This window comes from Thamnophis sirtalis, unplaced genomic scaffold (assembly GCF_051295495.1).
Source record: "Thamnophis sirtalis isolate CommonGarterSnake01/CBP01778 unplaced genomic scaffold, rThaSir2_p1.2 scaffold_9, whole genome shotgun sequence".
Lineage (NCBI taxonomy): Eukaryota > Metazoa > Chordata > Lepidosauria > Squamata > Natricidae > Thamnophis > Thamnophis sirtalis.
Window position 1 is genome coordinate 20,218,872 of NW_028261389.1, and position 23,307 is coordinate 20,242,178.

General features: G+C 41.2%; 1 protein-coding gene across 1 annotated transcript in view; it reads right to left on the reverse strand.

The window, feature by feature from the left end:
• The window catches only part of PTN (pleiotrophin), a 114,614-nt gene that overhangs the window by 14,844 nt on the left and 76,463 nt on the right, over positions 1–23,307 (reverse strand). The window contains exons 3-4 of the mRNA XM_014058070.2: positions 19,935–20,108; positions 12,482–12,643 (exon numbers count right to left, since the gene is read on the reverse strand). Coding sequence (XP_013913545.1) covers positions 12,482–12,643; positions 19,935–20,108 — 336 coding nt within the window. The remainder of the gene's footprint in view (positions 1–12,481; positions 12,644–19,934; positions 20,109–23,307) is intronic.

Consider the following 23,307-nt stretch of genomic DNA (forward strand, 5'->3'; position numbering starts at 1 on the left):
TGACGCTTCTGCAGCCTCCGCGATGCTCCAGCTGCTCAGCGGAGCATCGCACAGGTGTTGTACGTGCCATTTGCGTGCGCGGAAGCATCGATAGCTTTAAAACATGGTAAGGAGCGTGGGCAGGTGGGTGGACCCTCTGGAGCAGTGGAACAGAATGGTACCCAGTGCTCTGGGCAGGCTCCGGTATACCCATACCTGGGCGTACCGCCTGCAACCCACCACTGGGTCATAAGTCACTTTTTTCAGTATTATTTTAACTTTGGACAGTCAATGAACTGTTGCAAATCGACGAGTACCTGTATAGGGCAAAAAAATAAATGGAATGAAAGGGATGAAACAAATTAAACAGCAAAGAAAGGAGCATCGGATCCAGAATGTAAAGGTTTTCTTACTCACTTGGAATAATAATTAGAATAAATATTAACTTATTCTGCCTCTATCTCTCTTTTTTTTAAAAAATATCTCAATAAACATAACAGCTTCAAGCAGTGTTCCCACTGTGGAGAAACACTGCTGAGTGCCAAATGTACACCATTGTTCTGATTAATCTTTCTTCTTTCTCTCCCTTTCACCCAAGAAAAATAGCATCATCATGAAAAAAATTCAGCCAATATTACCCACTATTTCATGAAAGCTGTTATTCATGCCACTTTCAGACCTGTCATATACTGCTTTTCAGAGCCTAAGTCCAACCCAGTGACTGGGCTGCCCAAAAAATCTATTTTCGGGACCAAATAGAAAGTCAGGTGGTTTGGAAAATATAAATATCATCTTCTTTTAATGATCCCATAATCCCTTGCGGGCTGGAGTCTGGGCAACTGAATGGAGCTGAGTGCTCAATGGCCAGATGCCCTTCCTATCTCCAAGGAGGAGTTTTGTTCAGCAGATATATTCTCACTGTGCCCAGAGAGAGAAATATCTGCCTCTCCCTAGGATCGAACTCACAGCCTCCTGATTGTGAGGCAAGAGCTCCACCTCTAGGTCACCTACCACTCTTTGGAAAAATATAAATATAATGATAACCAATTTCTGAAAGAAATATTTTACAGATCAGGTCAGCTCAGATAAGAATTGGCAAAGTAACAAATTCCTTAAGCTGCCAATTTCTACACTTGGGAAAGGTCCCATTGTTAAGAATTAACTGTAAGTACGTACGTATGAAAACAGCTGTCTTCAAACTAGGATTTTCCAGATATGCTGAACTACAACTCCTTGTCAGGCCTGCAGTTATATTCCTTTTAGGATCTTTGGCCTGCCACACTCTCTATTATTTTACTATGCTGTTTCATTAGTGTAGTAATTGGGAGGGGGAATAATAAGGAGTAGAATTGTAGAATGTGTTGTTGTCATAACAGAACATTCCTTTCTATAAGCCCAATGTCATCTTTTGTTTCCGCACCTCTGCACCGGACCAGAACTAGATTGGGTGGAAATGCCAGCGTGGCAGAGGAAGATTGGACCATGTGATGGATTTGTGGGTGTGGGGCAAGGTTTTGAACTTTCAACTGGGTGGGAATCCGAGGAAGCTTTCAGATTCGGGATTTCCACAGTTGTGCCAACATGTCTGTCTTATTAAATCTGAAGTTTAAAAATAGCTCTGCCTTAGACTCTAATTTATTTCTGGATGATATTTGGAACGCTGACACTCCTATCACATTTGTTTAGAAAACCAAATTCCTATCACTCCTAGGCAAAAATCATTGGCCCTATATAGGGCGGGGAGAAAAGTACGTTCAAGGATATCTGGAATGCTGGAGTAAGGTAGAAAAAGGGGAGTGAAGCAGACATTTCCCATACAGTATAATGAGTGTGTTCATATAACTCAGGGGTGTAAAACTCAAGGCCTGTGGGCCGGATCTGGCCCATGGGGTTGCTTAGATCTGGCCCATGGCTGCACTGGAAATAAGTGAAGGATTGGCCCACAAGGCCTCTGCCAGCGAAAACGGAGCTTTCGGGGGCTCCATTTTCAGGTTGATGTCTTCCTACAGCCCTCTGCAGGAGGTCAAACTGCCCATGCCCACTCTGGCCACACCCACTCCAGCCACACCCACTCATCCCCCTGAGGTCAAACACAACCCTGATGTGGCCCTCAATGAAATCAACTTTGACACCCCTGATATAACTCATGAAACTGTAAATCTAGGTTAACAAAAGAGTTCAGATCAAGTTATTATTGCACATAAACAATAACTATGGGTCATAATATAAACATATGGCTCACTCAAGATGTCAAGTCATTGGTTGGTTTGGGTTCACCCAAAATGCAGAACCCCACATTACTTAATCCCATTTTAGTTAAGTCTGATTTGTTTGCAACCCTTGCCAATATCAGAAAAATCCTTCACTTTTGTACCAAATTATTTGAAGCAGCAGCTTATTCCGTTGCCTCCAGTAATGCTAAAGATTAACCTTTTCATGCATCCATCTAATGAGCCACATTATAGATTAAGCAGTACAATAATCACAGAAGCAGCTGAAACCGAGAGCACAAAATCAAAGAGAGGAAAATCCAGCATTTTATGATAGAATTTGTATGAAAGAGCTTTAAACAAGCATAGGTTTTAAGCATTTCATCATTTTAGTTCAATAACTTTACATTGTTTAAACTTACTTTTTATTACAGGGCTTTTTAAAAAAATACTGAAAAAACTGTCTGTCTGTCTGTCTAAAACATGTTTATGCAGATTTTTAAAAAGAAAAGCTATTTCCATTTACTTAGTGTCAGTATGATATGCCCATCATAGTTTGATCAATTTAAATGCCTGGAATACTGATGCTTGAGCTGTTTACATGAATAAAATTTGATTTCTGTATCCAAGCCTCAGAAAACAGATTTATAAGGATTGGTCAAGGATTCCATGCTCATTTAGAACTGGAATTCAAACTACATTCTGATAGCTATTTAATCTTCACTTAAAGACATGCAATGAATGGGTGTCCAGTCCACCATGGTTCCTGCCCTTATTCTGTGCTGTGTCCTGTTACCACTGAAAGTCTTTGCTGCATATTAAGGGATCCCAGGAAAAAAATGAGCTACTGCTATAGATGCAGCAAGAGACAAATGCTATAAGTTGGAAAGGTTCTTTTCCTTTCAAAAACTACTTTGCTTCTTGAGCTGAAGCCATCTTTGGAGTCCATATGCAATATGGGAAGAGAAGAAGGATGGAACAAGAAAGCCTTACCATGCCACTTTGCAATTTTTCACAGGGTGGGGAGGCAACCTTTGGCTGCCCCCCACTTCTTGTGCAGTGTCTCTTGGTCAATTGGGTAACCCCGAATTCTCCTGACACAATTCTCCTTTTTCCCGAGAGAGGGTAGGAAGGGGAAGAGGAAGAGAGGAGTAGGGTAGAGGGAAGGGAAGAAGGAAGGGAAAATAAGGTGATATTAAAACAGGCGAGGGATGGTAAACAAAGCAACCCAAACGGTATGTTATAACCCTATAAATGGAACGACAAATGCATAAGAATGACAAATGTAAAAAAGAATAAGAACTATGTTAATGTATACCTATAATTGTATGTAATAGAACAAAAAAATGAAAAACTTTTCTGGAAAAAACCCAATTCTCCTTCTTCCCAATATAACAAAGATAATGACTATGATGGAATAGTCAATAAGAACATATACTTTTCTACTGTTTCCTTTAATAAAATTGTATACCTGTGAAGGAGAGAGGGAGGGAGGGAGAGAGACACAGAGAGAATCCTTATTTATTCATATTATGGGGCAGGCAGTTACTGCCTTTACACTCTTTTCATGGACTTTCTATTGGTATCTGGTTGTAAACAAAATTCTGAACTATTTGAGTCTTTAGCCTGATCCAGCAAGAGCTTATATTTCAGAAGAACTAATTGTACTAATGAGCTGTGGTGGTGCAGTGGTTGGAATCCAGGAGTGAAATTCAACAGGTTCTGGAGAACCTGTAGCAGAAATTTTGAGTAGTTTCGAGATCCAGCAAATGCCACCTCTGGCTGGCCCCAGAGTGGGGTGGGAATGGAGATTTTGCAGTATCCTTCCCCCAGGAGCGGGTGGGAATGGAGATTTTGCAGTATCCTTCCCTGCCACGTCCACCAAGCCACGCCACAGAACTGGTAGTAAAAAATAAAATTTCACCACTGTTAGAATGCAGTACTGCAGGCTACTCCGGTTGACTGGCGGCAGTTCAGTTCTCACTGCCTCAAGGTTGACTCAGCCTTCCATCCTTCCAAGGTGGGTAAAATGATGACCCAGATGGTTGGGGGCAATAAACCGTTTCGAGAGGGTTGTAAAGCATTGTGAAGCAGTATATAAGTCTAAGTGCTATTGCTATTGCACCTGTTGAACTACTCCAGGAAAATGTTGTCTCTCTTTTCCCTGACTCACTTTCACAGGCATCTACACAAACACACCCATCTACATAAACCTTCCTCCCTTTAAGACCATTAAATAAGCTGAGGCTCACAAAAGGAACCGAAAACCTCTCCATTTTAGAATGTGGCCACTGGCGTCATGGTTGAAAGTGAATGCCTATTAGCTGACACTGTGTACAATTGATACATTGCACTGTGGTGGTTTACATAGCAAAACATTGGAGCAAATGTCTACAAGAGAAATGCTTGAGGCACATCCATGTGTAGATGTGGACTGTTTTTTTTTTTTATATTTGGAGTTTTGCTGTTAGACTTAGAGAAAGACTTGACAGCAAACAGCAACCCCTGGTGACAGACCTCAATAATACACTGGCATCCTTAATACCCAAGGGTGTGGGGGAAAGCAACTGCCAAGAGGGACACCTAGTGGTGGAATTTGATGCAGAAAGTTGGCAAGAGATGCCTGCCTATCCAACTGTCTAATAATATTCTATAGGAAAAACAGAAAAGCAAGTTAATTAATTCTTAAGACCAGAAAATCAGGTGGAATGTATCAGTCACTGGCATGAAACTGCAGAGCAGGAAAGAGTCAGAGTATCAATCACACAAAAAAAGAGCTATCAGAGCTTCATCTGGAGATATATGACACGACAATTAGGTCAAAATTAACGGAGAGAAAGGCTTCTCACTGCCTGTCTGGAAAATCACCTGAGAAATTCAGTCTTGTCTTGACATTCATAAAATGCAAAATAACCGTTCTTTATTTTCGTTCACGTTAGCAGAATTTCAATGTAACATTTAAAGTAGACAGTAGGTATTAAAGCATCTGTTGAGTTCACTGGGAGGGGGAGCTACATGTAATATTAAGTGTGACTTATATTCCCTCTCTTTTTATTGCTCAGAGGAAGCGATATAAAAGTGAAACAAAGAAGAACAGATAAATTATGACACATTTCTTATGACATTCTATGCCAGTGATGGCAAACCTTTTCGGCACTGAGTGCCAAAAAGGGAGAGTGTGCGCACGGGTGCAGCTCTGAGTGCCAAAAAGGGGCACTTAATCTGGGCTGCAACCAGGAAGATGTGCTGCCCAGGGGGCATGCGCCTTCTGGAAAGCAAACTTCTGCTTTCTGGTGCATGCATGTGCGCCAGCGGCAAGTCTTCTGGTTATTGCCACGCAGGCACCGATCAGCTAGTCAGTGCGCATGCTCATGCTGAAAAATGGAAGACCAGCTCCTCCATTTTCCAGCACTGCTGCATGCACAAAGGCCAGCTGATCATTGCATGCACACCAGAAACCCAGAAGAGGAACGGGCGATGCCACACGTGCCAGGCGACATTGCTCAATGTGCCACTTCAGGCACACATGCCATAGGTTTCCCATCATGGTTCTATACCAACTCAGATGTACTGTCAGCCTCTGTTTTGCTTGCTACGCTTGCTTGTTATCGGCTGCCATAGGAACGGGGGTGGGTGGGGTGCATAGTATTAGGGAGGGGAATTATATTGTACTGGAGGAGTCTTGTTCTCACCATCTTCTGCGCATGCTGGTGGCTGATGTTTGGACTTGGTCAAGGCCAACCGTTCCGCATACCAACTTGATGAGGCTGTTTGAAGATGCATCCCATGTGACACTTTAGGGAGTTGCAGATTGGACAGTGGGTTGGGGAATTGTGGGGGGGAGGGTGCTGGGTAAACGTTTGATATGTATATGTTCCTTCCTTTCTGGCTCAGATCTTTCTTTCCTTTTAGCTGCTTTCACTTCATATCTAGTAAAAGTACTTTATCTCTATTAAAATGGAGTTGAGGTTTTCCTTTCTTGGATATTGAAGGAGGCATGCTTGACATGAATGGATTCAAAATATACAGTGCGTGGGAAGGAACCAGTAGGTTTCACCTTTCTCCACTCTGCTCCAGAAAGGAGGTATTGAATAAGTACCTGGAAATTCAAATAGTTGTCCTCAGTAGAGAGCACCTGTTAGTCATCATTATCCATTCCCAGGGACTGGGGATAGATATATATATAACAAGGTTTAAGGTTTTTAAGGTTTTATTGGGATTTATATGCCGCCCTTTTCCCTGAGGGGACTCAGGGCGGCTTACAACCACAGGGGAGGGGGGTGCAAGGTCAAAAACAAAACAATATGTGCACAAAGAAAAAATAATAAAACACAACTTTCATTCAGCGATCAAACACTCGGGCGGGTAATTGGAAACCTATCCCCAGGCCTGCTGGGAGAGCCAGATCTTGAGGGCTGCGCGGAAGGTCTGGATAGTGGTGAGGGTACGGATCTCCATGGGGAGCTCGTTCCACAGGGTCGGGGCGGCAACAGAAAAGGCTCTCCTCCGTGTGGTCGCCAGTCGACATTGACTGGCAGATGGAATTCGGAGGAGGCCCAGTCTGTGCGATCTAATTGGTCGATTTAGGGAGGTAATCGGCAGAAGGCGGTCTCTCAAGTACCCAGACCCGCTACCATGGAGTGCTTTAAAGATGGTCATCAGTATCCTGAAGCGCACCCGGAGACCAACAGGCAGCCAATGCAGCTCGCGGAGGACAGGTGTAACGTGGGCGAACCGCGGTGCGCCCACTATCACTCGCGCGGCTGCATTTTGGACTAGCTGCAGTCGCCGGATGCACTTCAGGGGCAACCCCATGTAGAGCCCATTGCAGTATTCCAGTCTAGAGATCACAAGGGCTCGAGTGACTGTTGTGAGAGCCCCCCGGTCTAGGTAGGGCCGCAACTGGCGGACCAGGCGAACCTGGGCAAATGCCCCCCTGGTCACAGCTGACAGCTGGTGATCGAAAGTCAGCTGTGGGTCCAGGAGGACTCCTAAGTTGCGGACCCTATCTGAGGGGTATAAAATTTGACCCCCCAGCCTAAGCGTTGGTATATTAGCCAAATTATTGGGGGGGAAACACAACAGCCACTCGGTCTTATCCGGGTTGAGTACCAGTTTGTTAGCACTCATCCAGTTCCTAACGGCCTCCAAACCCTGGTTCATCACGTCCACCGCTTCATTGAGTTGGCACGGGGCGGACAGATACAATTGCGTATCGTCCGCATATTGATGGTATTTTATCCCGTGCCTCCGAATGATCTCGCCCAGCGGTTTCATGTATATGTTAAATAGTAGGGGGGATAGGACCGAACCCTGAGGTACCCCACATGTTAGGGGCCTCAGGGACGATCTCTGCCCCCCGACCAACACCGACTGCGACCTGTCCGAGAGGTAGGAGGAGAACCACCGCAGAACAGTGCCTCCCACTCCCACCTCCCGCAGTCGTCGCAGAAGGATACCATGGTCGATGGTATCGAAAGCCGCTGAGAGGTCAAGGAGAACCAGGATGGACGCATAGCCTCCATCTCTGGCCCTCCAGAGATCATCGGTCAATGCGACCAAAGCGGTTTCTGTGCTTGTCTGTGCTTATACAATGTATAAAGGTGTGAGCACCTTCCCCGAGAATCACAAAAAAGGAAACAGGGATAGAACTCCTTCTCCTCCTAACATGTGTTACCCCAACCAAGTGGAATATTTGAAATGCATTTTGGAGACTTTAAAACAAGGAAACCAGTCCTGCAAAGTGTTTTAAATCCAAAGGATCTTTCTAGACTTATATTCTAGATGGTGTTTGCTAACTAAGGCATCTTGATTGGATCCAAGACACAGGCCAATAGTTTGGAATGGTGGGAAACATAATAGTGTGGGAGCACTATTAAGAGGCAATTATAATCAAAACAACAACAACAAAATCTACCCAGAGTAGAAAAACCCATACATGATGCCCATACATGAACTGAGTATGAAGCCTTTCTGTTCTCCTTCCCACCCAGACACGAATAGTTTATTCCCCTTCCAAAACATTTTTTAAAAGTTTGTCTAGAACTTTTCAGAGGCAAGCTGATATTTGCAGCTGGAGGTCTGAATATAGAGGAACATTACATGCAATTTATTCTCAGTTTAGACAGGACAATGGCAATTTCTTCCTTCTAGAGACATTTGCAACTTAAGGGAAACTTAGCAGGGGAGAGAGGATATATTATGGACCATGGCAAGGAGGCGAGTTCTACAGAGCAAGATCAGAATGAAAAGAATGGAGAGAATACAGCAAGACCAGCTCATCAATTTTGGAAAAAATGTAAAACACAAGACATTTGGCATCTAAAGAGGAGTGAGATGTAGCAACATTAAATCTAAAGTTCAAAATTACTTATCTGCATGATTGGATATAGAATGTCTTCCCTGAAGGTTGAAAATTTGAGCAGATAACCAAGGTGGAAAGCTCTTGCCTCCTCCAGCTTCCATCTAATGTTCATCTCAGTAACCAGCTGAGATGAAGCCTCTGGTATTTGACTAAGCTCTGTTTGGCCCGTTAACTAACAGCAGCAATAGTGAGCCAGCAAATAAGCCACCAAGCCGCACAGCTTTGTGAAGGACGCACAATACCTTGTCTTAGACTCAGAAGCACATCTCTCTCCACCTCCACTCCCACTATCCCTCTGTACACACCACCTGCTGCCACAGCAGAGCTCATTACACTTCTCAATTAATTAAGGGAGAAAGGCCTATTTTTCTTCGGCTGGCAGAGGTAGGCCTATGTTAAAGCACAAAACTGTCTCGGTGCTAAGAATTAAAAGGCAGCTTATTCCTTCAAAGGGAAACTGGTACCCTTGATGGACCATCATTTTCATCTGAATTGAATTGAATTGAATTGAATTTATTGCACTTATATGCTGCCCTTTTCCCCGAAGGGGACTCAGGGCGGCTCACAATCCAAGTCAGGGAAGAGGATACAGATAAGGGATAAAAAAAGACGAACAAAACAATACACAATTTAAAGCACACAACAACCATACCATTCGAGGGGGTGGGCAAAAGCTCTTTAGCCCCAGGCCTGTCGGAACAGCCATGTTTTAAGGGCTTTGCGGAAGGCCTGGAGGGTGGTGAGGGTTCGAATCTCCACGGGGAGCTCATTCCAGACGGTCGGAGCAGCCACAGAGAAGGCTCTCCTCCGGGTAGTCGCCAGCCAGCATTGGCCGGCGGATGGAATTCGGAGGAGGCCTAATCTGTGGGATCTAATCGGTCTATTGGAGGTAATTGGCAGCAGGCGGTCTCTGCCAATTACCTCCAATAGACCGATGCCTGCAATTTGACAATTCGAATCTCCACAGGCTCAAAGCTAACTCAGTCTTCCATCCTTCCGAGGTGGGTAAAATGAGGACCCAGATTGTTGGGGGCAATAGGCTGACTCTGTAAACCACTTAGAGAGAGCTGTAAAAGCACTGTGAAGTGGTATATAAATCTAAGTGCTATTGCTATTTTTCCTCTATTGCCAAACACTAAGTCATGGGGATGGGGTACCTGAGGTTCTTTAGCTGTTGCTGTATTATAACCACCAGTTGCACTAGCCATCATGGTTTGCGTTGAAGGATGCCAATAGCTATGGTTTAATAACATCAGTAAAGTCATGGTTTCCCCATCCATGATCTATAGAATCCTGTGGAAAATGAGCTGATGAGCTTTAGAGCTCTGTACCTTTGTAAAGGAATAGCAATAGCACTTAGACTTATATACCACTTCATAGTGCTTTTACAGCCCTCTCTAAGCCTATTGCCCCCAACAATCTGAGTCCTCATTTTACCCACCTCAGAAGGAGGGAAGGCTGAGTTCAACCTTGAGCTTGGTGGGATTTGAACTGCTGAACTGCAGCTTGCAGTCAGCTGAAGTAGCCTGCAGTAATGCACTCTAACCACTGCACCACCTGGGCTCTTCCATACTTCCCATCCCCAGATATTTTAGGAAAGTACTTCTTTGAAACAAAACAGTAGCCACTTTTTTGATAACACCAGTGCCTGGGCATGTATAGTGCATATATAGAAGCTAATACTGACAAGATGGTTTAATTGATCAAGATAGACCCACGTTTTCTCAAGATGGAATGCCACAGCTACAGTTGCTTGCAGTTGATGTATCTTTGATCAGCTATTTATTTTTCCCTTCTATTTTAAACACATTATTGTCCCCAATATTATGATAAAATACTTCTTTAAAAAAAATGTTCTGTTTGCCATTTAGCCCCCCCCCCCAATTTAGTGTTTTCCAGATGTGTTCAAATTCTGTAGGGTTTTCCAAGTATGAAAGATTATAAGAGCAATACCTTTTCTATCTGTCTAAGACTACTGTTTTCAAGATTTCTTTCACTAAGAATTGAGAATACACATTTACTGTAAAACTGAGGGTAAAGTTGCACCAAATATTTTTTCCTTTTTTTTTTTTAGCATTCATTAGATGAACTTATAAATTACTATATCTTGCGACTATAACAATATAACTCTCAAATGGATCAGGTTGATTATTCATTCTTCTACTTCAGCCCATCCTATGGGAAATACCCTCACCACTATCAATCTTTCTTATATTCCTTCTACATAAGCATATGAAAGCAGTGGTGGGTTTCAAAATTTTTTGGAACCTCTTCTGTAGGTGTGGCCTGCTTTCCGGGTCCACTGGTGGAAAATCTTCTAACCGGTTCGGTAAATTTGACGAACCGATTCTACCGAATAGGTGCGAACTGGTAGGAACCCACCTCTGATATGAAGACTGTCAACTTGATTAAATAATAACAAAATAACATAGTTGAAAAGGACCTTGCGGGTCTTCTAGTCCAACCCACTAAAACAGCTATGGGGATCTCCAGCCTATGAGTAATATGTGTCCCCTAACTTTCCTCAGTTGACCTGTTTTAGAATATCGTTTTCAGATCCTTTTCTCTTCCACAAGACCAAATCATTCCATATTTATCAACATTATATCTCTTGTGTAGGGAGCATCTTATTAGAGGTCCAAATGGATTCCAATAGGTATATTACCAAGGTGCCAGAGAAACTGGGTATAGCACAGCGATCTAAATAATTTTTTTCCTTGTAAAACAGATCTGGATTCAAATGTTAATCAAGAGGAATGGACAGGTTAATAAATGAAGGTTTTGGTGGGGAATTATTGTGGGACATTGTTAAATCAGCAAGGATAGTTGATAGTTGAATAAAAAGTATATTTGGTTAATGTTTGGGACTTTGTTATTGTTAAATGTTATAAGAAATTACAGAATAACAGCTCACCTTTTGAATAATGACCAGTTTTTATTTACTAAACTGAAAACTGGAAAAAATGTGGGTGCTATGTCAGATAGATTGATAGATGGATGGATGGATGGATGGATGGATGGATGGATGGATGGATGGATGGATGGATGGATAGATGGATATACCATATTTTTCGGAGTATAAGACACACTGGAGTATAAGACGCACCAAGGTTTTGAAGAGGCAAATTTAAAAAAAAAAGACTTTGCACTCTGCAAACCTCCCAAAAATGGCACAATTTTTGCAAAAATGGGCCTGTTTTTTTTCTCCAAAAAAGGGTGCATGAGGCTTGCAGAGTGCTCCTGGGGGGTGGGGGCCCAAAAACGAGCAAAAAACAGGATGTTTTTCACAGAAACGGGCCCGGTTTCTGTCAAAAAAAGGGCATAGATAGCTTTTAGGAACCTTATAGATTGCTCCTGGGGGCTGGGGGGGGGCAAATTAAGCAAAAATGGCCTGTTTTTGCTCATTTCTGCCCTCCCCAGACCCCAGGAGTTCTCTGGAAGCCTCCTAAAGGCTCTGCATGGCCATTTTGGTGAAGGGGGCTGTCTTTTGGGAGGCAAAAATGCTGTATTCAGTGTATAAGACACACTCAGATTTTCAGCCTCTTTTTTTTGAGGAAAAAAGGTGTGTCTTATACTCCGAAAAATACAATAGATATAAACATCTCTCCCTCTCTCTCTCTCCCCCTCCGTCCCTCCCCCTCCTCTCTCTCACACACACACTCTAAATTCCTTTATTCATTGGACCATCCAAATACCTTTCCATGAAAGCATCATACCCTGGGTGAAACCATGGGTCCATTTAGACCAGAACTGTCTGCTTTGTCAATAGTTTCTGTGAGGGTCTTCCTCCATAGTATTATCCTTTGAACAGAAATCTTGGATACCGGAACTCTATTTCCTTGGTAACCGAAAATTTTAAAGGATTACATTTAGGAGCATTGATGGGAAAGCCCTTAATCCAATCACTTCTTTGAAAAAAAGATATTACCTTGAGGTTTGGGTTTGATAAGCTTCCCACAAGGCTTTGAAATGGTAACCGTCTTCTGGCAGTCCGCATTGTGCAAAGCTCGTTTTAGATTTCCAGTTCGAGTCTTCAGAGCAGTGTTTAGATCACACTCTCCCCACGCCTGGAACTGATATTTACATTCCGCTGTGAAAAATAAATGACTGTTACTTTTTTATTATCAGCAGCTGATAAAAGCAAGGCTCGGTATAATAACAAAGATATTTTATCCAGCCTTTATTCAGAATAATGCAGGCAATAAGGCAGATTTTCATGGCGGGGATCATAAAACCACTTCCACTGTCACTGTATCATGGGCTCGAAATTGAATTTGTACAAATGAATTAAGCAGGTTTTCAAACACACTCCCGAAAGGTATCGGCTCCAGCTCATTAGAAACAGAGGTATAAACAAGATGGAAATGGAGTGCTCACAAACCCAGGATGCAAATTGCATACTGATGTCACAATCGCGGCTCTCTGAATGCCTGGTAACAGAATCACAAGGAAAATTTAACACAGAGCGAATGCCTTTTGAAAGGAGGGGGAGGAGGAAATAATGTGGGAATGATATACAAATACCTTTGCCGTGAAGTTCTGTTAATCTTATTGTATTCCGCTAGTCATCCTAGAATTACCTCAAAAGTCTCCTACCTAATTTTATTACAAAATGGTAGCACCATTTTATACTCCCCTGCTAAGACCACACTTAGAATATTTTGAAGTATTTCTGGCAGGACTTCCTGATTCTTTAACAGCTTTGTTTCCTATGCCATCCGTCTGGCAAACTCGCAAGATACGTTTTTCTTGCCATGTACATTTATACATCAGAACTAGAAATAGAGAGATGTGTTGTTTCTCTGTGTCATATAATATTTGTGGGTATATGCAATTTTATTTTATTTATTTTATTATTTTATTTATTTATTATTTATTTTACTTATTATTTTATTTATTTATTTATTTATGTATTTATTTTATTTTATTTATTTTATTTATTTTATTTATTTTATTTATTTTATTTATTTTATTTATTTTATTTATTTTATTTATTTTATTTATTTTATTTATTTTATTTATTTTATTTTATTTATTTTATTTATTTTATTTATTTTATTTATTTTATTTATTTTATTTATTTATTTTATTTGTTTGTTTTGTTTGTTTTGTTTGTTTTGTTTGTTTTGTTTGTTTTGTGGTTTTGTTGGTTTTGTTGGTTTTGTTGGTTTTGTTGGTTTTGTTGGTTTTGTTGGTTTTGTTGGTTTTGTTGGTTTTGTTGGTTTTGTTGGTTTTGTTGGTTTTTTGTTATTTATTTATTTATTTTATTGTCATGTTTATGTAGTGTATATTGGAAGTGGCGACCCTTTGAGAACTGTATGTCAAACCTCGAGGTTTGCCTTACTAGGTGCAGGGGGAGGGAAACTCCTGATGTTGTGGGGCAGCACGAACCTCCATTGGAGTGCCAATCAGCCATGTGGCTGGGAGGCGGCCAGCGTGAGGCTACCGGAATGTCCAACGATCAGCTGTTGGGGGGGAAGGTGTCAAGAAGCTGTGAAGTCTCGAGAAGCTGATCAGTGCCACAGCTGACTTCCAGCAAGGCCTGTCTGGGGAGAGCGTGGCTTGCCTATATAACTGCACTTGGAGGCGGATTATCCCAGAGCTGACTTTAATTCCGGATTGCATCTGTTTCATGACCAGTGGTTTTGGGATCTCATTTATGTTCCTGAGTCTGGCTTCATAAACAAGCCCAGTTATCACTCACCCATATGACTGGAGTTGTTACTACTGGATTAGGGCTGGAGCATGGACCTTTTGAGATGGTATACAACAAAATTTCATTTTAAGTGTACATTTAGAGTGACAATAAAGTTATTCTAAGTCTTCTAAATCTAAGTCTAAGTCCGCATCCAGTTTTGGTCACCACAATACAAAAGAGATGCTGAGTGCAGAGAAGAACAATAAAGGGGACCGGAGGCTAAAGCATATAATGAATGGTTATGGGAACTGAGTAATTCTATCTAACAAAGTGAGGGCTGACATAATAGTATTCCAATATTTGAGGGTTTGCCACAGAGAAAAATCAACCAATTCTCCAAAACACCTGAGGACAGGACAAGAAGTTACAGATGGATGAGTATCAAGGAAAAATCCAACATGGAACTAATGAGAAATTTCATGACATTGAGAACTATTAATCAGTGGAATAAGCTTGTCTCCAGAAGCTATGGGTGTTCAATCACTGGAGGTTTTTCAGAAGATATCGGGCAGCCACTTGTCCCAAATGGTATAAAGTTTTCTGTTGCACAAGGAGTTGGACTAGAAGACCTCCAAGATCCCTTCCAACTCTGTTATTCTGGATTCTGTTGAAATGGACCGTAATCCCATTATAGAATCCAGATAAAATAGTCTAATATATATAAAACAAATAATAGGAACAACAAAAACGATGCTATAGTAACAAAGAAAAACGACTGCATTTTTGGAGTATCAGATGCACTAGAGTATAAAATGCACCAAGATTTTGAAGAGGCAAATTAAAAAAAAAGTTTTTGCACTCTGCAGATCTCCCCAAAACAGCCCATCTTTCACAAAAACTGGTGCATTTTTGTCAGAAAAAAGAGGCATGCATAGCCTTTAGGAGCCTTGTAAAGTGCTCCTGAGGGCTGGGGGGTCAAAAGCAGCCCATCTTTGCCCTCTCCAACCCCCAGGAGCAATCTGGTAGCCTCCTAAAGCTATGAATGGCCATTTTGGTGAAGGGGCGGAGTTTCAGGAGACAAAAAAAAATGCTGTATCAGCGTATAAGATGCACCCAGATTTTCACCCTCTTTTTAAGGGAAAAAGGTGTGCCTTATAAAAATACAAAAAATACAATAATCTTTGTTTTCAATTGTAAAGAGCAAAAAAGGCAATATAGAGGAAAACAAAGCCAAAGGAAAAAAGAAATAGTGAGAACTAGAAGAATCCAGGCAATAGAAGTGAATAATAAAGTGTGTGTGAGAGAGAGAGAGGCAGGGAGGTGTTTGCAGAACCATTTAAATATACAAACTAAATAAAATAAAGATCAGTAGTAGGAGTGGGTTGTCAAAAAAGGCAGTAACCATAGCCATGTGATGAAAGCCTTGCCCTTCTTTGTGTATGTATGGGAAAAGGTTTCAACTACATACTGTAGTTCTGGCCACCATCTTGAGATTGTTGACAATTTCCCACCCTGGAGACACTGTTGATGAAGATTGTAGAAATGATCAAATCCAGGTATACATCTATTCACCTTTATGACTCTGCTAAATAATTGGGAAAGAGCTCGTCTTACATTTGTTCACTTCAAATGATAACAAAGTCAAAAAATCTTCTGGAAAATAGAATTAAAAGGGGAAATGTAAAGATTAATTCACCCGTATTGAATTAACACCACCCTACCCATCCAAATGCCCCTGCCACATGAATTATTCAACTCCTTCTTCTCCACAAAGTCTTGGACATTGGTAGCACCTTCAAGACTAGGTAACTTTTTTGGGAACTTATCCTTTCATCAGATGATGAAGTGGATTCACTATGACAGAACAGAAAGCTGGAATGGGGTAGGGTCAAGAAAACAAGGTGGAAAGCTAAAAACCCACCACCCATCTTGAAGCTTTCTATTATAGAAGTTTCTATTGTGCTGTAATTGTATTGTCTCTGGTGATAATATTGCAGTGGCAAAGTTTCTCTGTTCCATCACTATTACTTTGAGATTGGTGATGGAAGATCCTGGGAAGTTGAAATCTTCCCTATAGGCTACCATGAAATGTAGGGTAAGCAAGAGAGCTCAACAGTTGTAACTTTTATTCTAAGCTTTCTCCCATATCTGAATTGAAGTGGTATCCATTCATTCCTGAATCAATAGAGAACTTTACTACCAAAAAACTCACTATTCCCATTTCCTAACTTTATCCTGCCACTCTTATCACTAGTCATTTGTCTTTCCTCCAAGGTCATAAATAAATAAAAATCTAACATGTTGCATGCCTTGAGGCTAACCTCGGATGGTGTTCAAATAATGGGGAAATTACTACTTTAACATTGATATATCTAAAGACAACTTCAATCTGACTTGTTCATGGGTTGAAAATGAGCTATGCCTTGAGAATGAGGCTGGAGAAAATGTTGTCATGGCATATTTTTGCTATGGATAGATGAATGGGAGGAAACATCAAAAGGGAAAGCCCCACTAATGGTGAACAAGAAGGTGGAAAGGACATATTCTACAACAGAACCACATTCAAGGTTCGCCATTGCAGATGATAGAATAATAAGAATAAGACTGTGGCTGTAAATCAGTGTGCAAATTGTCCTCCATGTATTAAAAATACATGGAATCTATTATCGCTTTGACACTATAATCCTTCCACCTTTGAATTTCATTGAAACATTTGATGTTAGGAATACTCTACAAGCCCTCTGTTGCAAAAAAGTTCTTCCGTTTTCATTGCAATACAAGACATGTGAAAAATCCCTTGGGTTAGAATTCAGCCTATGCAGTCCATTGAATGCTGAGGAGCTCTTTAAACCTATCTTTTACTAGCTGATAACCTGGTGTTGCCCAGGTATTTATTTATCCTAATCCTGTATCAGACAAGAGAAGGAATGAATTATATATATAGTGTCAGATCAAAGTAATTTTATTTACAGAGTGCTTGAAATTGAGGACCTAGGGTGTGTGTTTGTGGTTTTTTTTAAGAACCAATCCCCCTTAACAGAGGAAGCTACCTTGTTTTTTGTAAGAATCAATCCTTCTTACCAGAGTACTATGAAGCCATTACCTACCATAGCAATTCCACTGGGTTGTACAGTAGACACCATTTTAAAGCACAACAGGCTGTATCTTAACAGAACTTGAATCCAAGATGCACACTATTACTGTCAAAAGTACTGTTTGTAGGCTTTACGGTTCTGGAGATTTCGTGATGCTGCATAAGTGGTATTTCTCTCTCCCTCTCCCTCTCCCTCTCCCTCTCCCTCTCCCTCTCCCTCTCCCTCTCCCTCTCCCTCTCCCTCTCCCTCTCCCTCTCCCTCTCTCTCTCTCTCACACACACACACTCTCTCTCTATATAGAGTATATAACTGTAAGCTAAAGGTCTGAGGCAGAAAGCACATGGGGTAGCATCACAGTTTCAATTCCCACATTTTCAGCCATCTTCACAGGATGCCAATTAAAATTCTGCACAAAATAAAAGTCATATTATGATCTTCAGACCAAGACTATGGAGGAAGCTCACACAAACTGCCCCTGTAACTTACAGAGATGGGTATGTGGCATAATTAAAGCAAGTATACATCCAGAGGAACAAAATACACTTCCCCATTTTGGCAGATATGCTGAAGAATGTTCCCACATGGAGGGGTATGAAGAAAAAAAATAAAAATGCTGGGGCTGTAAAAGGCAAAGCAGCAATTCTTCAAGCCCAGATGGCTGCAAGAGGAAGAGATATGGAATTGAACTGAGCAATATTATTCAGCTGATGCCAATACATTCTGGATCCAATTTTTCCTTCTGGTATTGAAAACTGCAAAAACTGATATTTTTCAAATATCAGCTTTAATAAACATGTCATTAGCCTTTTTGGGTAATACGTGGGTGCTAGAGGTTCAGAAGTGAGTTTATGCCTTTATAGGTAGTTCTTAACTTACAACATTTGTTTAGTGACCAAAGTTATTATGGCCCTGAAAAAAGTGAGTTATAACCAGGGGTGAGTTCCAGCCGCCATTACTACCAGTTCGGTAGTAAAAAAAAAAAAAAGAATTGTGCGCACATGCGCATTTTCATTTTAAAATGATCTGCGCATGTGCCCATTAAAAATGAATAAAATTACATTTTTAAAATAACGTTTGTTCTGCGCATGTGCAGAATAGAAAATCAAGATGACACCACCGATCATAGAACCGGTATGGTCATGTGTCCGCCGGAGTTACTACCTATTTGGCCAAACCGAACCAAATAGGTAGGAACTCACCACTAGTTATAACCATTTTTCACACTTACACCAGGGGTGGGCTTCTCGCCCCATTCCAACCGGTTCGATTGGAACGGGGCCAGCGGCGTCCTCGTGCCCGCGCGCAGTGCACGCATGCGTACTAGCATCTGTGCGATGCTCCAGCTGCTCCTGGAGGATCGCGCAGGCGCTGTATGCGTCCTGCGCATGCGTGGAAGCGCAGAACTCGTCAAAACCGGGTAAGAAATGCGGGCAGGCGGGTGGACCCTTCGGCGTTCCCGGAAGTTACTTACTTCCGGGTTCGCCGACCAACCAGTTCGTGGGGACCGCCACGAACTGCCTGAAACCCACCCCTGACTTACACTGTAACTGTTGTAGCATCCCAGTGGACACGTGATCAGAATTTGGATGCTTGACAACTGATTCACATTTATGACAGCTGCAGTGTCCCCGGGTCATGTGATCACCTTTTTCGACCTTCTGACAAACAAAGTCAATGGGGAAGCCCAAGCCATTTAACAACCATGCTAATAATTTAACAACTGCGATGCTTCACTTAACAACTGTGGCAAGAAAGGTCATTTAATAAGGTAAAATTCACTTAACAACATCTTGCTTAGCAAGAGAAATTTTGGGCTCATTTGTGGTCATAAGTCGGAGACTAACACCCACACCATAAAATACTCCAAATAAAGTTTCCTTTCCTTTCTTTTCATTCATCTTTCTTGGTAACTTGAAGGGAAGGAATGAAAGTTTGCCAAATAGATTTCCCTGTCTGATTGAATATACCATATGCTAAATGTTTGGATCAGTAATTAACTACTAAAAATGTCATTTAACAGAATAAGAAGTTTTTAATATGAATGTGAGACTGAATTAGCTACCTAGCTGCCTGCTGGGATTTTCTTTATTTCTCATGGCCTTTCCTTCTTTCTTTCTGTTTTTCGGACTTTCTTTTCTCTTTGCTTGCTTGTTGATTTCTTTCTTGCTGTCTTTTCTTTCTTACTTTTTTTTCTTTCTTGCTTGCCTCTCTGTCTTTTTCTCTCTTTCTCTCTTTTTCTTTTTCTCTCCTCCAGTTTTCCTCTCTTTCTCGCCACCTGTCTTCCTCTCTTTTTCTCCACCCGTCTTCTTCTCTTTCTGTTTCTCCGCTTTCCTGCTTTTCTCTCTCTCTCTCTCTTACTCTCTCTTTCCTCCCGTCTTCCTGTCTTCCTGCCTTTCCGTCTTTCCAAGCCGTTGACTGGAATTCTGGAAGAAGCTGTTCTAATATATTTCAACATTGAAAAAGACAAGTTTAAATAATCTAAATAAATAGGTGCCTTAATGTTGGTTGTGTTTTAATGCTTATATTAAATATTAATTTTTAAAATTTTGCTTATTAAAGCGTTTTTTTCAAATTGCAAGTTTTTTTTAAAAAAAAATGATAATAGATTAGACTCTAATAATGATTAATCAAAATCCCAAGGATATTACCTCCAAATTGCTTCTTCCAGTTGCAGGGAATCTTACATCTTTGGGTCTTCATTGTCTGCTTACAATCAATTCCAGTCCGAGTGCCCTCACGGGTCCCAAGGCCACAATCTCCACTTGTAGGAACACAGACACTCCATTGCCATTCTCCACAATCAGATTTCTTCACCTTCTTCTCTGAAAAGAGTCATAAAGGGGAAAAAAGCAGGAGACAGTTGGATAATTTAAAAAAAAATCTTATTCTGACTTTAATATTTAATTTTATTAAACCATACACCTGCCCAGAATCCCTTTCCAAGAGAGATGGGTGGTTAGGATCAGGGGTGGGTTCTAGCTTGTGTTATTGTGGGTCCACTCAGGAGTGCGCTGTGGGCGCGGGGCACATGTGCTTGATGTGCCCTATGCACGCAAGCACAGTAGTAAAAAGAATTGCTTCTGCGCATGTGCAGAAACAAAAAGCAAGATGGCGGTGCCTATGGTGCCACCGATAGAACCAGTTCAGGGGCGTGTCCAGCTGAGTTACTACTAATTTGGCTGAACTGGTCCAAACCAGTAGGAATCCACCTCTGGTTAGCATGTATGAAATATGAATGAATGAATGAATGAATGAATGAATGAATGAATGAATGAATGAATGAATGAATGAATGAATGAATGAAGTAACCAAACAAATAAATAAATACATTTTGATGCCCAGGTATGAAAATCAAGAGTTCTTCCTGTAATGGGCTCTGAGAATAACTTTGGGAGACTGAAGAAAGAACTGCAGACTAGACATTAATCTGACAAGTGATATCTCAGTCTCCAGAAGGAATGGGGATGGAGAAAGCATCTCAGAAAGGACTTTCCTCAATTTTCTGGAAAGTAAGGGCAAGGGAGAGGACCTGTGCTTGCAAGATTCTGTTACTGTAGGCTTACAATAAAGGTAGTGTCGTAGGTAGCTCATGATTTTGGTTTCCTGTATGTACTACTTCAAAAGGCTGACACATTTTTACAGATGTTCTACCTGAAAATGAACAACTTCCAGGATTTTGAGGTTCTGTGCCAGAGGTGGGTTGCTACCAGTTCGTACTGGTTCGGCAAACCGGTAGTGGAAATTGTGACTGGGTCACCAAACTGGTAAGGATGGCAGGCTCGCCACACCCCCGAACCAGTTCCCCGGTTGTCGCAGCATTTTTTTTGACATTTTAAATATTCTGTGCATGTGCAGACCTATTTACAGGCAACTGCGCACGCACACGGAGCATGCATACCACGCATTCACCGAACCGGCAGTAACGCTGGCAGCAACCCACCCCTGTTCTGTGCAGTACATTTTCTTAAACATATGCCAAGCTTACGAGCCACGGTGGGTGCAGTGGTTAGAGTGCAGTACTGCAAGCTACTTCTGCTGGCTGCCAGGCACCTGCAATTTGGCACATCAAATCTCACCATGCTTAAGGTTGACTCAGATTTCCATCCTTCCAAGGTGGATAAAATGAAGACCCAAATTATTGAGGGCAATAACCCCCATCGCTCCAAAAATGCAAAACTTGGAGAGCTCAGAGTTCTGCCTTCACCTTTTAGGAAACCTTAAAACAGGATGCTAGAAGGCCATACATCAGTCTTGTTTGCCCTTTTTATACCTTTTCTAAATATTAAAAATGTGTGCTTCTGTAAAGTGAACGTGACAACCTCCAAGAGAAACATAAAACAGGTAAATAATTATTTCACTCAATCTGTAACTTTAATTGGCCAGGTTTGCAAGCAATTTATATAATTGCTTTATATAATGTTAAATGTTATGATAATTACTACGGTATATCTTTCATATGCCTGAGACACATCAGATCTATAGGGACATAATGCAACTGCTGTCAAATTATTTATTAATGTCACAGGGGGTTCCTGAAATGGCTTCAATTAACTTATTATAAAACACTGTGTCTCCTTTATACTGAACTGGTCCTCCCACCATGTCAAGTTTTGACCTTTCTAAGAACTTTACTGAGTCAGACACTTATTCCAGGTGCAGTGCTGTACATGTCTTCCTTGTCATAAACCAATGAGTCCAGGCTGTCCAATTCTACTGCACTTAATTCCTCCATTGCCACTTACAGTGAAAACACACCATCAGCATCTTGTCACTTTGGCAAGTCCCTAGATTCTTTATCAAAAAAAGGGGAAAGTTAATGGCTTGTCTATGTTCTAAAACAAAGCACAAAGCACTTGACAATGTTATGTCTGTTGAATCTGTCCCATGGGAGGTGGGGAATAGCATGGATGAGCTTGCTCAACAAAACTGGTAATATCTGTAATAGGGACTGCGAACAAAGCAAGCACAAAATAAATGTCCGTGTATCCAGACTCTCTGCTTTACTGGCACCTGATTTTAGCTCTTCCTAGAAAATACTGGCGCCTGGTTCTTGGCTATGCCTAGAAAGATGGGTGACCTTCTCAAAGCAGGGTTGGCATTTGGTTGTTTTGTAGCTACATGCCTGTGGAGCCAATGGAAAATAGAAATAGTCTTTCATCAGAGCCTTATATACTATTCAATGCATCCTATAACAAGTAAATGCAGATACTTTCCGTCTGCAATCCAGCACTTAACAAGGAAAAAAAATGAATTGAAGGATAGGCAAGCAGCCAGACACAGTGATAGAATCCAATCAATTAGATTTCATTGCCTAATCAAGATCATATGATGGCCATTGCAGGAGAATGCCAGAATGCGTTTATTTAAAAGATTTGCATGATTGTCTATCTTAAAATACAACTTTGGTAGGCTTACGCCAATAATAAAACCACAAACTATAAAATCACAAAATCCTAAAAACAAACCTGAAACCTGTTTCTTCAATGAACTTTTAGGATGACTCAAAACTCCATCCAAGTGTCAGAAAAGCTAAAAGCTAATATTCTGGTATTAATATTGTAAGCCAGTCAGGGTCCCAGGAAATAGAGCAGCATAGAATGTGTAGTAATAAATAACAATAAAAAGTACCTGAAAAGTTTCTCTGTCGTTTTTTTCCCTTCCTAATAATACATTAGTTTGTTGTACATGGCACATTGCCATTTAACTTGTGGGAAGTGTTGGGTATATTTATTTTGGGAAGGCAAAGTGCAGGGAGAAAATGATAGCTGTCTCTAACTATCTGAAAGGCTGTCTTGTAAGAGATGGAACAGAATTGTTATTCCAGCACGAGATACAATGGGTTTCAATTACAAGGAAGTAGGTTTGGTTGGTCATGAGGAAAAAAATCTTTAAATAAATAAAAAATGCTGGTAGGGTAGCTGGGAATTTATGGGAGTTGAAATCCAGACATTTCAAAATTGCCAAGGTTGGGAATCATTGGTATGATAGCCCTCAGTTATCATTTGTTAAAGAGGTTCTAGT